At 35.2% G+C, this 14,693-nt stretch overlaps 1 protein-coding gene across 4 annotated transcripts in view; it reads left to right on the top strand.

Annotated features, from left to right (window-relative positions):
• Positions 1-14,693, top strand: part of ANKS1B (ankyrin repeat and sterile alpha motif domain containing 1B) — a 1,158,555-nt gene that overhangs the window by 424,932 nt on the left and 718,930 nt on the right. For all 4 annotated transcript variants that reach the window (XM_024992182.2, XM_024992180.2, XM_024992184.2 and 1 more), the window contains exon 11: positions 8,825-8,961. In XM_024992182.2, the coding sequence (XP_024847950.2) occupies positions 8,825-8,961 (137 nt within the window). The remainder of the gene's footprint in view (positions 1-8,824; positions 8,962-14,693) is intronic.

Here is a 14,693-nt window from a genome sequence, read left to right as displayed (position 1 = left end):
TTGACTGGGTGTGAAGGATCCACTTTCAAGTTGACTCATGCAGTTATTGACAAGCTTCAGTTCCCAGTAGGCTGTTAAACTGAGGGCTTTAGTCCCTCACAGTGCCTTGTGGGCCTCCCCAAAGGCTGTTCACAGTACAGTTACTTGCTTTCCTCAGTGCAGAAGAGTTGAGAGACTGTGAGAGGGCACACGTAAGACAGAAGCCATTAGCTTTCTAACCTAATCCTGAAGCCATTCTTCTAACCTAATCCTGAAGCAACATCTCATTACAGTTGACCCTTGAACAACATGGGTTTGAACGCATGGGTCCATTTATACTCAGGTTCTTTTCAATAAATAAGTACTACATGACTACACCATCGGTGGTTGGTTGAATTTGTAGAGGCGGAACCCCAGATACAGAGGAACTGCTGACCATGAGGGCCAATTGGACAGTTATACTAGGATTTTACACTACAATACACTACACTACACTAATAGACGTCAGCATCCCTAACCTCAGCACTGTTCAAGGGTCAGTTGTTCTATATTTATTTGTTAGAAGCTGGTCAACAAGTTCAGTTTATAGTCTAGAGGTGAGAATGTAACAAAAACATGAATACCATAAGGCAGGGATCAGACAGGATGATCTTAAAATTTGTCTACCATGGGGTTGCAGAGTTGGACATAACTTAGAGACTAAACAACAACAACAACCACCACATATTTTATCTGGTAAAATGCTTTATCAATACTATTGACTATGTAAATGGTTGTTAATAGTAATGAATGTTCAAGTTTTTCAGTTTTCAGTATATTAGAAAATATTTCTAATTCTTCAGTTCAGTTCAGTCACTCAGTTGTGTCCAACTCTTTGTGACCCCATGGACTGCAGCACGCCAGGCTTCCCGGTCCATCACCAACCCTTGGGGCTTGCTCAAACTCATTTCCATCGAGTCAGTAATAATATCTAATTATTTCATCCTCTGTAGACCCTTTCGCTCCTGCCTTCAATCTTTCCCAGCATCAGGGTCTTTTCAAATGAGTCAGTTCTTCTCATCAGGTGGCCAAAGTATTAGAGTTTCAGCTTCAGCAACAGTCCTTTCAATAAACACTCAGGACTGATTTCATTTAGGACAGTCTGGTTGGATCTCCTTGCAGTCCAAGGGACTCTCAAGAGTCCTCTCAACTCTTCAAAAGCATACAGTTCAAAAGCATCAATTCTTCAGCGCTCAGTTTTCTTTATACTCCTACTCTCACATCCATACATGACTACTAGAAAAACCATAGCTTTGGCTAGATGGACCTTTGTTGGCAAAGTAATGTCTCTGCTTTTTAACATGCTGTCTAGGTTGGTCATAACTTTTCTTCCAAGGAGCAAGCGTCTTTTAATTTCATGGCTGCAGTCACCATCTGCAGTGATTTTGGAGCCCCAAAAAATAAAGTCTGACACTATTTCCACTGTTTCCCCATCTATTTGCCATGAAGTGATGGGACCAGATGCCATGATTTTAGTTTTCTGAATGTTGAGTTTTAAGCCAACTTTTTCACTCTCCTCTTTCACTTTCATCAAGAGGCTCTTTAGTTCTTCTTTGCCTTCTGCCATAAAGGTGGTGTCATCTGCATATCTGAGGTTATTGACATTTCTCCTGGCAATCTTGATTCCAGCTTGTGCTTCATCCAGTCCAGCATTTCTCATGATGTACTCTGCATACAAGTTAAATAAGCAAGGTGACAGTATACTACAGCCTTGACATACTCCTTTCCCAATTTGGAATCTGTCTGCTGTTCCATGTCGTTTTAACTGGTGCTTCTTGACCTGCATACAGATTTCTCAGGAGGCAGGTCAGGTGGTCTGGTATTCCCATCTCTTTCAGAATTTTCTACAGTTTATTGTGATCTACACAGTCAAAACTTTGGCATAGTCAATAAAGCAGAAACAGATGTTTTTCTGGATGATATTGCTTTTTCAATGATCCAACGGATGCTGGCAATTTGATCTCTGGTTCCTCTACCTTTTCTAAATCCAGCTTTAACTTCTGGAAGTTCACAGTTCACATACTGTTGAAGCCTGGCTTGGAGAATTTTGAGCATTCCTTTGCTAGCCTTTGAGATGAGTGCAATTGTGCGGTGTTTGAATGTTCTTTGGCATTGCCTTTGTTTGGGATTGGAATGAAAACTGACCTTTTCCAGTCCTATGGCCACTGCTGAGGTTTCCAAATTTGCTGGCATATTGAGCACAGCACTTTCACAGCATCATCTTTCAGGATTTGAAATAACTCAACTGGAATTCTATCACCTCCACTAGCTTTGTTCATAGTGATGCTTCCTAAGGCCCACTTGACTTTGCATTCCAGGTTGTCTGGCTCTAGGTGAGTGATCACACCATCATGGTTATCTGTGTCATGAAGATCTTTTTTGTATAGTTCTTCTGTGTATTCTTGCCACCTCTTCTTAATATCTTCTGCTTCTGTTAGGTCCATTCCATTTCTGTCCTTTATTGTGGTCATCTTTGCATGAAATGTTTCCCTAGTATCTCTGATTTTCTTGAAGAGATCTCTAGTCTTTCCTATTCTATTGTTTTCCTCTATTTGTTTGCATTGATCACTGAGGAAGGCTTTCTTATCTCTCCTTGCTATTCTTTGTATCTCTGCATTCTAATTCTTAAGAAACCATTGGTAGGAGAAAGTATAATGTATTAACTATTTGAAATGTTAAATAATTCTTTAAAGTAATTGTTAAATATTAACTTCCTCACATGATGCAGAGTAAGTACTTTCTCACTGAAAATAACAAACAGAGGATAACTGGGCTATTTCACTTATGATTTTCATACTCTCTTTCCCAGAAATGATTGTCATGTAGCATTACTGAAAGTCACTTTAGAATTCAAAAGTTCAATTTGTCTTATTCACTTATTTATTCATCCATGCAATAAACATCTTTTGAACACTTTTTGTCCCAAGGCATTGCCCTTGCATTAGATATAATGTTATGTTTTACAAAGGTTAAATGAATTTTTCATAATGAAACCTTAGTTTTTAATTGCATAGTGAGAAGAATGTTCATATATAATGTGAAAATGGAAAAGTAGATGTATGATATATAATTCTAGGTGTCTCCATCAGAGGGAGAACACTTCCATGGGAAATACTTATGACAGGACCTACAAACTATGGCCTATTAACTAAATCTGGACCATTCCTGTTTTGGTTAATAAAGTTTTCTTGTAATGCAGCCACAGCCATTTGCTTACATAGTGTCTATGACTGCTTTTGTGCTATAATGGCAGAGCTGAATAGTTGCAAAAAAGATGACCTAGCCTTCAGAGCTTAAAATGTTTACAATCTGGACCTTTACAGAAAAGCTTTGCAAATTTCTGACTTAACGCCAACAATTGAAAATTATATTTCATGAATTGTTACACTAATAATTATTAAATGCTTACTTGATAGTTGCTTAGTTACTTAATTACTTGGTAATTCAAGACTTTCCACAATAATACCTCAAGCCACCTATCTACTTATAGTTATTATTATCTGGCAAGTATATGATAGTAATAGCAATAATTACTTTAACACTTACTATGTGCCAGGCAAAAATACACACATACACACACACATATTTTATTTATCCTTACAAAAACACCATGAGAAAGGCACTTTTTCACAGATGATGAAACTGAGGGTGACTGCGGCAGGATTTCAGATTAGATTTGTTTGATTCTAGAGCCCAAATTTGTTGTATGTATGTCCTCCATTTCTTAGCATTACCTCCATGAATATTCTATTCTATTCAAACTAACTCTTTCTAAATGTGCCTCTTTCCCATCTTTTTATCAATACCTTTTACTCCTCCTACTTCCAACTCTGGAAATGTTTTTCACACTCATTTCTTTCTAAGTTTTACTAACCCATCAGAGAACTCCTGACAGAACTCCACCTCTTCCATGAGACCTTTCCTGAATCTCCAGCCAAAATAACATCAGTCCTCTTTGCCAGCTACATAGCAACTAGCCCGGTCTCTGGTATACTTTAGCTGTTCAGTACATGCTAGTGAATGGCATTAAAATTGTATACTATAATATTACATAGTATTCATAGAATACTTTTCTTGTAAAAGCCCCTGTAAACTAGAAAGATTTTCCCTGTGCTTGTTACTATAGAAGAAACTGACAGTCATAATGCATAATCTAATGCATAGAAAGTAATGTGACTACAAGGTGTCTCATTTCAATCTGAAGTTGCAAGTATATTCAGTAATTTTCTCTAAGCAATTTTTACACACCTCATTTCCTTTTAATCAGAAATGTTTTGTAGCTGCAGGTGTGAAGTGCAGGTTGACCATGTAAGACCATCATGGATATAAGCTGTCATTTTGCGAAGTCCACTGGATGATTGGTGGATTTTTATAAATAATATAGTAAAGGATATGTTAAGAATAAATCACTTTACTAAGACTCTTATGTATGTTCTAGAATATACTTTTCATTTGGATTTCTCCAAAAGGACCATGGAATTATAAAAACCAGATCACCTTTCTCCATATAATTAAGGGCATTTATGATGGTTTCCCCTGACACACAGGTTTTATTTTATTCATTTTACTTCACTTAGTATTCTTAGAAGATTGCATTGAGCTAAGAGCTGTGGAGAGAATAAGGGAAATGTAAGTCACTGTGAAAATATAACCTAGTCTGGAAGAGATAATGAACAATGCAAGGTAGTATAAAATCAAATTATCAGTGTAATGGTACAGATCATGGATTCAGAAGATGGACACACTTAGAGTCTTTTTAAAATAATTTAGTACATGATTATTCACTATCTTGTAGTATGTATTAAATTACTTACAAGAAACATTCAAGAAGCTTTTGCTTTACAGTCTGCATGGACTACCCAACAGTTTTTTCTGGCTTTGAGGCAAAAGCACTTAACAGGGCCAGACCTTGCAGTGAATCATTCCCCAAGGGATCATCTCTTATTTCTGAAATTAAATTCTGTCCCTACCAATTTGTGTTAGTAGCTGAAAGATACTGGTCTCAAATTCTACCCAAGTACTCAGAGTTATTACTCTAGATATTTTATCTACAAAGTACTGCTATTTATACCCTTGCTTTTCTCTCTAGATTTTCTTTCCTCCATATTTTAGTTTAATTCTGATATTTGGTTTGATAGGGAAAAAGGAAACTCAAATTTATTAACTGCATACTATGTATCTGATTATGTGCTAGTTATTTTTCATTTGAATTCTCTCACACATAGCCCCAGAATATAGTTATTAATCATCCTCATGTTTTAAAGAAAGACTAAAATCCAGAGTAATTAAATAAATTATCTAACATTGAACAGATAGGTTTTCCACAAACCCCAGCATCTGGTATTAGAATATGAGTTTGTGTTCTTTTTTAAATTAATATTTACTAAAAGATAGAGTCATAATTAATGTTTAATTCATTCTAATAAAAAGTAAAAAGTAGCACAGAATTGAAGATGTGACGGACAGACAGAACAAAATACTATGAATGAGAAATAGAGGCATAAAAACAGATTCATGAAGACTTCAAGCATTGGAATTATCAGACAGATTAAAAAGCAAAACAACTTCCAATTTGAATAAATAAGAGTAAGCAAATGCTGGGGTATTGAAAATGCTAAATGATAATGTAGTGTATTTGAAAAAGAACCAGATAGAAATTTTAGAACTGAAAAGCATAATTGAAAGTAAGTAAATGGTTTGATAGCAGACTAGACATAGCTGAAGAAAGAACCAGTAAGCTGGAAAATGAATATTTATATATATATAAAACTATCCAGAATGCAATACAGAGAGAAAACAATGAGGGTACAAAAGAGATAATAAATTATAATAAATAATAAGTCTAACATTATTTCACTGAAATCCAAAAGGAGAGAAGAGAGAAAATGGGATAGAGGCAAAATTTGAAGTGATATAGTAGGGAATGTGTGTTTTTCCCATAGTCTTTCCTATTTCTGCTGCTCAAAACTCCATCTTTTTCAGTTCCTCAGGCCAAAAACCTTAGTTATGCTTGCCTTCTCTATTCCTCTCCTCCCCTGTATCCAACATATCAAGAAATTCTATTAGTCTATCTTCAAAATATATCCAGAATCCAACCTTATCACCAACTCAAATGCTAATACCCTGATTTATCCTGAGTCACTGTTGTTAACTCATCTCCCTGCTTCCAGGTATTATACCTATAGTACACACAAGTGTACTCTAAGATGTTTTTATGGTTGATATTTTCTGTTTTTATTATTTCCATCTTACTGTTTCCATGTTCTACTTTGTTTTTGTGGAGTTGGTTGACTCCAGAAGTAGAGACTGCCCGTAACTTGACTATGACAATAGTCTTCAGGCTGTGCCTCCTCTGTTCATATTTGCATACCTAGGGCATGCTAACCAGCAGAAAGGCAATGTGCCATCAATCTAGAACTTCTTGTCATCAATTTACTGGAAATTTAACTTTGTGATTGTCTTTTCTGTAAAATGGGAGTGGTAGTAATAGTAGCTATTTCAAAGAATTATTTGGAGGATTCAATGAGATTCAGTAAGTAAAATAATTTAACATGCTCCCTGCACATAATAAATGCTCAATAACCATTAGCAATTATTGTCATTACTAGGCTGGTCTCTGCTTAAATATCTTCAGTATTTCCCATTGCCTACAGAATTAAGCACAAACAAAATAATAAAACCTACTTTTAGTTATCTAAACTTAGCTCCAATATCTTCCTAACATAAAATATTAGCTTTATATATACTCTTTCACTCTCCAAGCCCTTATGTTTTATGTTCTAGTCCTACCTTTCTTACCTGAAAACTGCAGCTTTTCAACAACCATCTTCCTTCCCAGCCACAGTTGGATTTCTTCTCCCCCTGCTTTTTCATCATGCTTCATCTACCTGTTATCAACTCTCAAGTTATACTGCATTATAAATTGCTTGCATGTCTCATGGCACATTTGATTGTATACCTCTCAAGGGCAGAGATTTAAAAAAAAATTTACTAGACTTTATTTTTTACGGCAGTTTTAAGTTTACAGAAAAATCAAGTGGAAAGTATAGAGATTCCTTTTGTACTCCCTGCTGCCATGCAGGTGCAGCCTCCCACACTGTCAGTATCCCCCTCCAGAGTGGTACATTCATTTTCAGTCAGTGGACCTTGACACTGACACATCATTATCACACAAAGTCCATAGTTCACGAGAGGGTTCACTCTTGGTGCTGTACATTCTGTGGGTTTGGACAAATGTACAGAGACATACACCCACAGTTACAGTATTGTGCAGAATAGTTTCACTGCCCTGAGAGTCTGTGTTCCACCTATTCATCCTAATCCCTGACCAGAGATTCTTTTCAATTTATCCATAAAACATAATGCCAAATACATAATTGCTCCCAAATAAATGTTTTAGATGTATGAGTGAATGAATGAAAGAAGGAGGGGACAAATTAGAGAGAATGAATGCATCTTGTCATTCTTGCTAACTGATGTTTTGTCTCCATTTCAGTGTTCACTCATACTACCTTAGCCTATTCAGAAGACTTCCCCCACAGACTACTGTCTTTCAGGAGCTGGCTTATTCTTGAGATGCTCATTCAAACCCCACCTTACGTATTATACTAAATCAAGAGTGAGCTCTGGACACATCTAAGACGGTTTATGAATTATCTATTTAATTTGGTGTGTCACACTTGCATTTTTTAATTTCATGAGCCTATGTCTGGATTCCCCAGTGAAAATAAATTATATTTTAAAGTAATGGGGAGAGTTTCATCCTCTTGCTTTCTGTGAGCAAGAAGTGCCTTAACAAATCATTGCTTTTCACCTGGGATTGTTGGTGATGGCCATGGCACAGAGACACTTGCTGGTCTCTAAAGAATTCCCAGTCCTAGTCACTCTTGGACCAATTCAGCTGTCGAGTACAGAAAATTATTGGGGAATAATTAAAAATATAACAAGGAAGTAAATGTTTTGAACATTTGAGCTTGCAACAGTTTCCATAAAAAGCTCTAGAGGATTTGCCAAACTGTCGTTAAAATAATATAACTTCTATGTGCTAGCGGGAGTTATTTACAGAACCTTCTCCATCCTTTCCCCAGTATTTTAAGCATTCTAAAACTGCATCTTTGATGTTATTTTGTTTTGATATAAATTTAAGAGGAAAACGTTATACATATTGCTGATTTTCAAGTCATCAGTTTCTTATTTCTGCTCCCACAATACTGAACATAAGGGAAGATTACTTTGGATTTTTGAAATTTCATTCACTTAGCTTTGACCATCTAGGAAGATATATGTATCTGAGAGTGATAATTTTGTTTTTATCTACATTATAAAACTATTTTGCACAAATGTCAGTTTTTTATCCAGGTTAATTTACTGGGATGCTATTTTTTTTTTTTTTTAACAATTTGAGGGATTTCTGGGAAAAGTGCTTTGGGAAGGCATGAATATTATAGAGAAAACTTAGGCCAGTCATATAAAAAGAGCATTCTTTTAAGTTAAGTTGATGTTTTAGTCATCTGTATAATGGCAGTCTAAACATTTATACTGGATGATCTATCATTATAAATTAAGTAATAATACTCTTCCTCCTTGGAACAATACTACAGGGGAATATTTACCATTCTAAAAGAAAATAAAACATTCAATAAACAAATTATCTTTAAAATAAACTGCCAAGTGTATTCCACATTATGATCTTGTAATTAATACCAGTTTTAAGTTTAAATATCAATTCATTTTCATTAAAGTAATTTTAAGTCTTAGAAGGTAAACTGAGTGATTAGGTTCATGGTTGTTCTATTTTTATTCCCAGATAATGCCTCTGAGGTAGCAATTACTGCTCCAGGAACTAGTAACCATAGAAACAGCTCCACAGGCCCAACACCTGACTGCTCACCTCCATCCCCTGACACTGCCCTCAAAAATATTGTAAAAGTCATTCGACCCCAGGTAAGTGCTCATCATGACATCATGTGCAGTTTAATATATTTTGTTTTTGAATCAGTGCATGCACACCATCTATATTGCAGTACCGGGACTATTTTATAAGTAAATGGACTTCCAGGTTAAAAGAATGGACTTGGAAGAGAATGTTTCCTTCCCTTCGAGATGATGATACACATTGAAATCTGTTAGCTTTTGGAAAATTGAATTTGTATATTACATGAAAAAACAAGCTTAGAAAAATGTGAAATAGCGATGGCTATTTCACATCATTTTTCTCAACATTTTAATAATTATGCTCGAACTATTGAGCTGTTACATGTTTTCTGGTGTTTCCTTTTTCTTTTGTCTTTATTTCTTTGGACATGCAACATTGTTTGTGATAAGTCCTTTATCCTCCAATCCCAGTCATTTATATATACATGTTTTTTCCAAATCTTTATCCTTTATGGCTTCAAACTAATTTTGTCTGTATTTGATATTGCACCTCTCATTGCTCCTTATTTTTCTCCAGTGCTCAATTTCCTCTAGCTAGTCTCTTTACCTTTTGTTCTTTTTTTCCATTTCTGTCACTTTTCTATATGGGTTTCTTTCTCTTACCCCTTTTCTTTCAGTTGGATTTCCCAGTAGGCGGTTTGCAGGCAAGCTTTAGAAATATCATTGGGACAAGCTGTTCTGTGATATTTCATTGAAAATAGCACTTATAAAGCTGTTTGCATTATATTTTTGCCAACAGATGGACTCAGAACATGGAATTGGTGGTGTTCTCAACCTAGCTCATTCTGAATGGGCCTCATAAAATTCAAGAGAGAGGAACTTTGGATCCAATCAATGCCATTCACTATCTCCTTAGATATATAGTATGAACAAATAGTTTGAGCCAATTTGCAGAACAAATATGTCTTTTAATATTGTTTTGACCTAAATGAGCAATAATTTGTTTAACATCTTACCTTCTTTAACACAACTTATTTTGGATTTTTTTATTACATGTATCATCCTTATCAGTAAAATGACATTTAAGCTTTGCATTTCTGCTACAGCTTATAGAACACTTTCCTACAAATTATTTTGTTTAACCTTTATAAGTTTCAAGGGAATGTATATTTTAGTGTTATGGATAAGTATATTGGCACTCCAAAGGGGCTAAGTTGTGCAACTGATTTGAAGTTTCTTGTACTTTCCTTGGTGTAATAATTGTCTCCTACAATCCTGTTCAGAGGGTAGAAAACTCCTCATTAGGATATATAATTTGCTACCTCTTTATGAGGATAAAACTTATAGGTTCATTTAGGCATAGGTAATATTTCACACAATGTCCTGGTATGTGGAGCAGGAAAATGTTTTCAATAATTCCTCTTCGTTTTCAGGGAAATTTGACCTAGTTCATTTGTTTCAGGAAGTCAGCCCCACTAAACTTAGATTTAGTTGCCAAATGTCACATTTATTATCATTGGTTTTCTCACTAGGTTAAGGTGTTTCTGGTGCTATTGGGCAGCTATTGCATTTCCAACATTTTAAACTATTTATGTAGGAGATTGTCTTATATATATTAATAAAATTTATTGCTAAACAGTTAATTTTATATCAGTGTAAATTCTCTAATGTAAATGCATTTGGTCATTCAGTGAATGAAAAAGATTCTTTTCTGTGTAATCTAATGAACTCTAAAGGATCTTACTCCATAAATCCTTCTTTACATATTCTATCTTATTTTAGTAAACTTTGAAGAAATCTAGGAGTAGTGTTAAAGCCAGAAATTCCACTTGACTCCACTCCTTGGTTCTGTCCATTTTTAAATGTGTATGAAGGTAACTGACTCTACTTTCTTTTATTAGATGTTATAATGATGATTTAGGGAAGAAAAAATGAAGGGAAAAAATTGTGAAACTAAGGATGATGGTATTTCAATTAGAACCAATGCAGCCTGTATGTATGTATGTTGTAGAACAATAACAGCTAAGGCATATAATTAAGAAAGAATATACCCTCACATGGGCCACTCTTTCTTTTACCTCAGAGACATTGGTGCAGTAGTTATTTCTCCTTTTGAGTCCTGATCTCCTGGGGTTCTTCATTTATTATAGAGAGCAGGGAATAGAAAATTCAAGTGAAAGTAATTATGAAGGAGTATTGGAGTAGAACACATGATTTCAAGAAATGGTTTGGAGGCTAGAGGGTGTGAATAACAGACAGCTAGATGGATAAAATAGAGGACTCCCTGGTGTGCTCTGACAAGGCACAGGTGTGTCAGGAATGGAACATTGACAACAGTTACTGTTCCAAAGGAAAGATAATTATTGGTTAGCTTATATAAGAGTCTATATTTTGATCATAGGCTTATTAACCCTCTAGGTGTTTGATAATTCTCCTGGCTTTTCTGTCTGGAAATGCATGAATGTGATTTGATTGACTTATGGATATTCAGATATTGTTTTCATTTATTAATTAGAAATTAATAACATAATTGGAATGATCATTTCACTCTTAAAACCAGTGATGAGCCTTTAAAATGGAAGTACAAGTACAACTCTTAATCATTAATTTGCATTTATTTGCCTGGGCATTAGTACATGTGTTTAGTCTTATTGTGAGAAAACTGATACAAAACAGATGAGAGATAAAAACAGAACTGTCCATCGTATTCACTCACTACAAATAGATACTGATCAGATAGAGCAAGTTGGGTTACTTCTCCTTCGCCTCATGCATCCCTTTATCTAGTCTATTTTCATAACTCTATCTATAAATGGAAGATATCCATTATAACCAATGAGTTCTTGCTTTCAATATGAGGTAGAGCTGATTATACATTGCATGTGTTTCTGACTGGTGTATTAATTGTGACAGATTTTGCAGTGTTTTATTGAGTTTGACTATTTGGCATATTTATTAACTCAGTAAGTCACAACCGTTAATTCTGCATACTATATTTGATTTTTTTACCTTTGCTTCTTTGGACTCTTACATGTCCTAAAATTCCTCAGATTGTGAAACTTTCTATTTTTGATTCACAGAGTCTGAAATACTGATGTGCTACTGGCTTCTCTTTGTTTCTTTTCAGTATATTGATCCATAAGCCTGAGGCTCTCTATTTAGATGAATTTGCAAGGCTAAGCTCACTTACTCATACTTGAAAGTAGAACTGTTTCTAAACTTGAAAAGATACTTGAAATACTTGAAAAATATTTACATGTTAAAAAATTTAGGTAGGTCTATTGCAGGAGACCTGGTTTTGATCCCTGGGTTGGGAAAATCCCCTGGAGGAGGGCATTCCTCCAGTATTCTTGCCTAGAGAATCCCCATGGACAGCAGAGCCTGGTGGACAGTCCATGGGGTCGCAAAGAGTTGGACACAACTGAGCGACTAAGCACAGCACAGCGTTGACATACCAGTTTTCTTTTTGCTTTTTCTTTGTAATGCCTTTTTTTCTTTTTAATGTTTTCCTGGTGAAGCATCTTTTTACCCTTAGTAGAAGAATACAGTTTGATGGATTTTGACAACTGTGTATGTAGGTGTAACCACCATTCAAGGCAGGATATAGAACATTGGTGTTACCCTCAGAAAGTTGCCTCATGCCTGTTTCCAATCAGTGGCCCTTATTCCTGCCTCAGTGTGTGCATGCATGCTTGCTCAGTTGCTCAGTTGTGTTTGACTCTTTGCAACGTCATGGACTGTAGCCCATCAGGGTCTTCTGTCCATGGAATTTTCCAGGCAAGAATAATGCAGTGGGATCTTCCCAACCCAGGGATCAAACCCACATCTCTTGCATCTCCTGAACTGGCAGGCAGATTCTTTACCACTGGTGCCACTTCTTTCTGATTTTTATCATCATAATTTAGAATTGCCTATTCTTGAACTTTATGTAAATGGAATCCTACTGTGTGTGTATGTTTTATGTATGCCCAGGTCTGGATTCTTTCACTCAATATAATTCACTCATGTTGTGCCTTTTTTTTTCTTTTTTGCTGAGTAGTTGGATTAACATAGTTGTTTCATGTTATTTGGTGTTATGAATGAATGTGCACTGTATGTTCATATAGATACCAAAAAGTAGAATTGTCAGGTTGTAGGGAACATGAATAGCTAATATTGTAAGAAACTTGCCAAGAGTTTTCTGAAGTAGTAGTTCCATAATTTAAACCCACATAGAAATATCTGAGATTTTTTATTTCTCCACAGTCTCGCCAACATTTACACTTTCAATTTTTTTCATTTTAACCATCCTTATGGGTATGAAAGCATTTCTCATTATGGCTTTAAGCACTTTTTCCTGTGGCTATTGCTCATTATTATATCTTTTGAGAAGTGCCTGTTCACGTCTTTTTTATGGGATTGTTCAATTTCCTAATTGTCAATTTGTAGTAATTTTTATTACTACATTCATATGACATTTATTACTACTACAGTATTTTTATTACTACATTTATAACTAAATTCTCCTGTAATTCTAAAAGATTTTAGTTATTTGTCTGGTTTATGCACTGTAAATATCTTTCCCAGTCTGTGATTTGCCTTCATTTTTAAAAAGCTTTTTATTTATTTATGGTTGTGCTGGGTCTTAGCTGCTCCAAGCGGGCTTCTCCAGCTGTGCTGAGTAGGGGTCACTGTCCAGTATTGGCGCATGGGCTTCTCACTGTGGTGGCTTCTCTTGTTGCAGAGCATGGACTCTGGAGTGCTGCTTCAGTAGCTGTGGCGCATGGCTGTTTCCCCGTGGCATGAGGGATCTTCCCTGGCTGGGGATCAAACCCATGTCTCCTGTATTACAAAGCAGATCCTTAACCACTGGACCACCAGGGGAAAACCGACCTTAACATTTTTTAATGCTACCTTTTGATGAATAGAATATTTTAATTTTAGTGAAATATGATTTTTAAATTATTTTTCATGGTTGGTGCCTTTTGTGTCTTTTTCCAGGTTATAAGTATATGCACCCATTTTTTTTCCCCATAAGCTTTCTGGTTCTGGCTTTTGCATTTAGTTCTGCAAACTATCACAAATCATTTTTGTATGGTGTGAGGTGGGAGTCAAGTTTCATTTTTTTTCCTATATGGCGAAAGACTTCCCTTTCTCACTGAGTTGACCTAATGCTTTAGTACTGTTTACTGTTTTAACTTTCCAATTTTGTTTACTGTTGATATATAGAAATACAATTGAGTTTTATATCATCCTTGTAACTTTCACCTGGATTATTTCATTTAAAACTCACAGTAGTTCCTTTAAAAAATAATTTCCTTAGGATTTTTTCCTTCCCTGTCATCTGAAAATAATAATGGTCTTACTTTATCCTTTCTGATTTTTATGTCTTTTATTTCTTTTTCTTATCTTTATGGTGCATGGAAGTGGTAAAGCCAGAAATCCTTTCCTTATTTGCTATTTTGAGGAAACACACTCAGTATTTCAACATTAACTATAAGCTTTAAGTTTCTTATATGTACCCTTCTGCTGCTAGTTTGCAGAGAGCTTTTTTTTTTTTTAATTTTTTAAATTGAAGGATAATTGTTTTGCAGAATTTTGTGGTTTTCTCTCATACATCAACAAGAATCAGCCATAGGTACACCTGCTGAAAGTTTTTTTTAACATAAAAGTGTTTTTTCCCATTTTATTGTTTTTTAATATATATTTTGATGATCATACTACTTTTTTTCTTTTTGTTCTATTAAAGTGATAAATGCATTCCTTTAATTTTGAATGTTAATCCAACTTTGAACTTGGTTATGATGTTTTATCCTTTTTGT

Source organism: Bos taurus, chromosome 5 (assembly GCF_002263795.3).
Source record: "Bos taurus isolate L1 Dominette 01449 registration number 42190680 breed Hereford chromosome 5, ARS-UCD2.0, whole genome shotgun sequence".
NCBI classification, from domain to species: domain Eukaryota; kingdom Metazoa; phylum Chordata; class Mammalia; order Artiodactyla; family Bovidae; genus Bos; species Bos taurus.
Note: the sequence above shows the minus strand (reverse complement) of the source record. Positions and strands in the feature narration are given on the sequence as shown.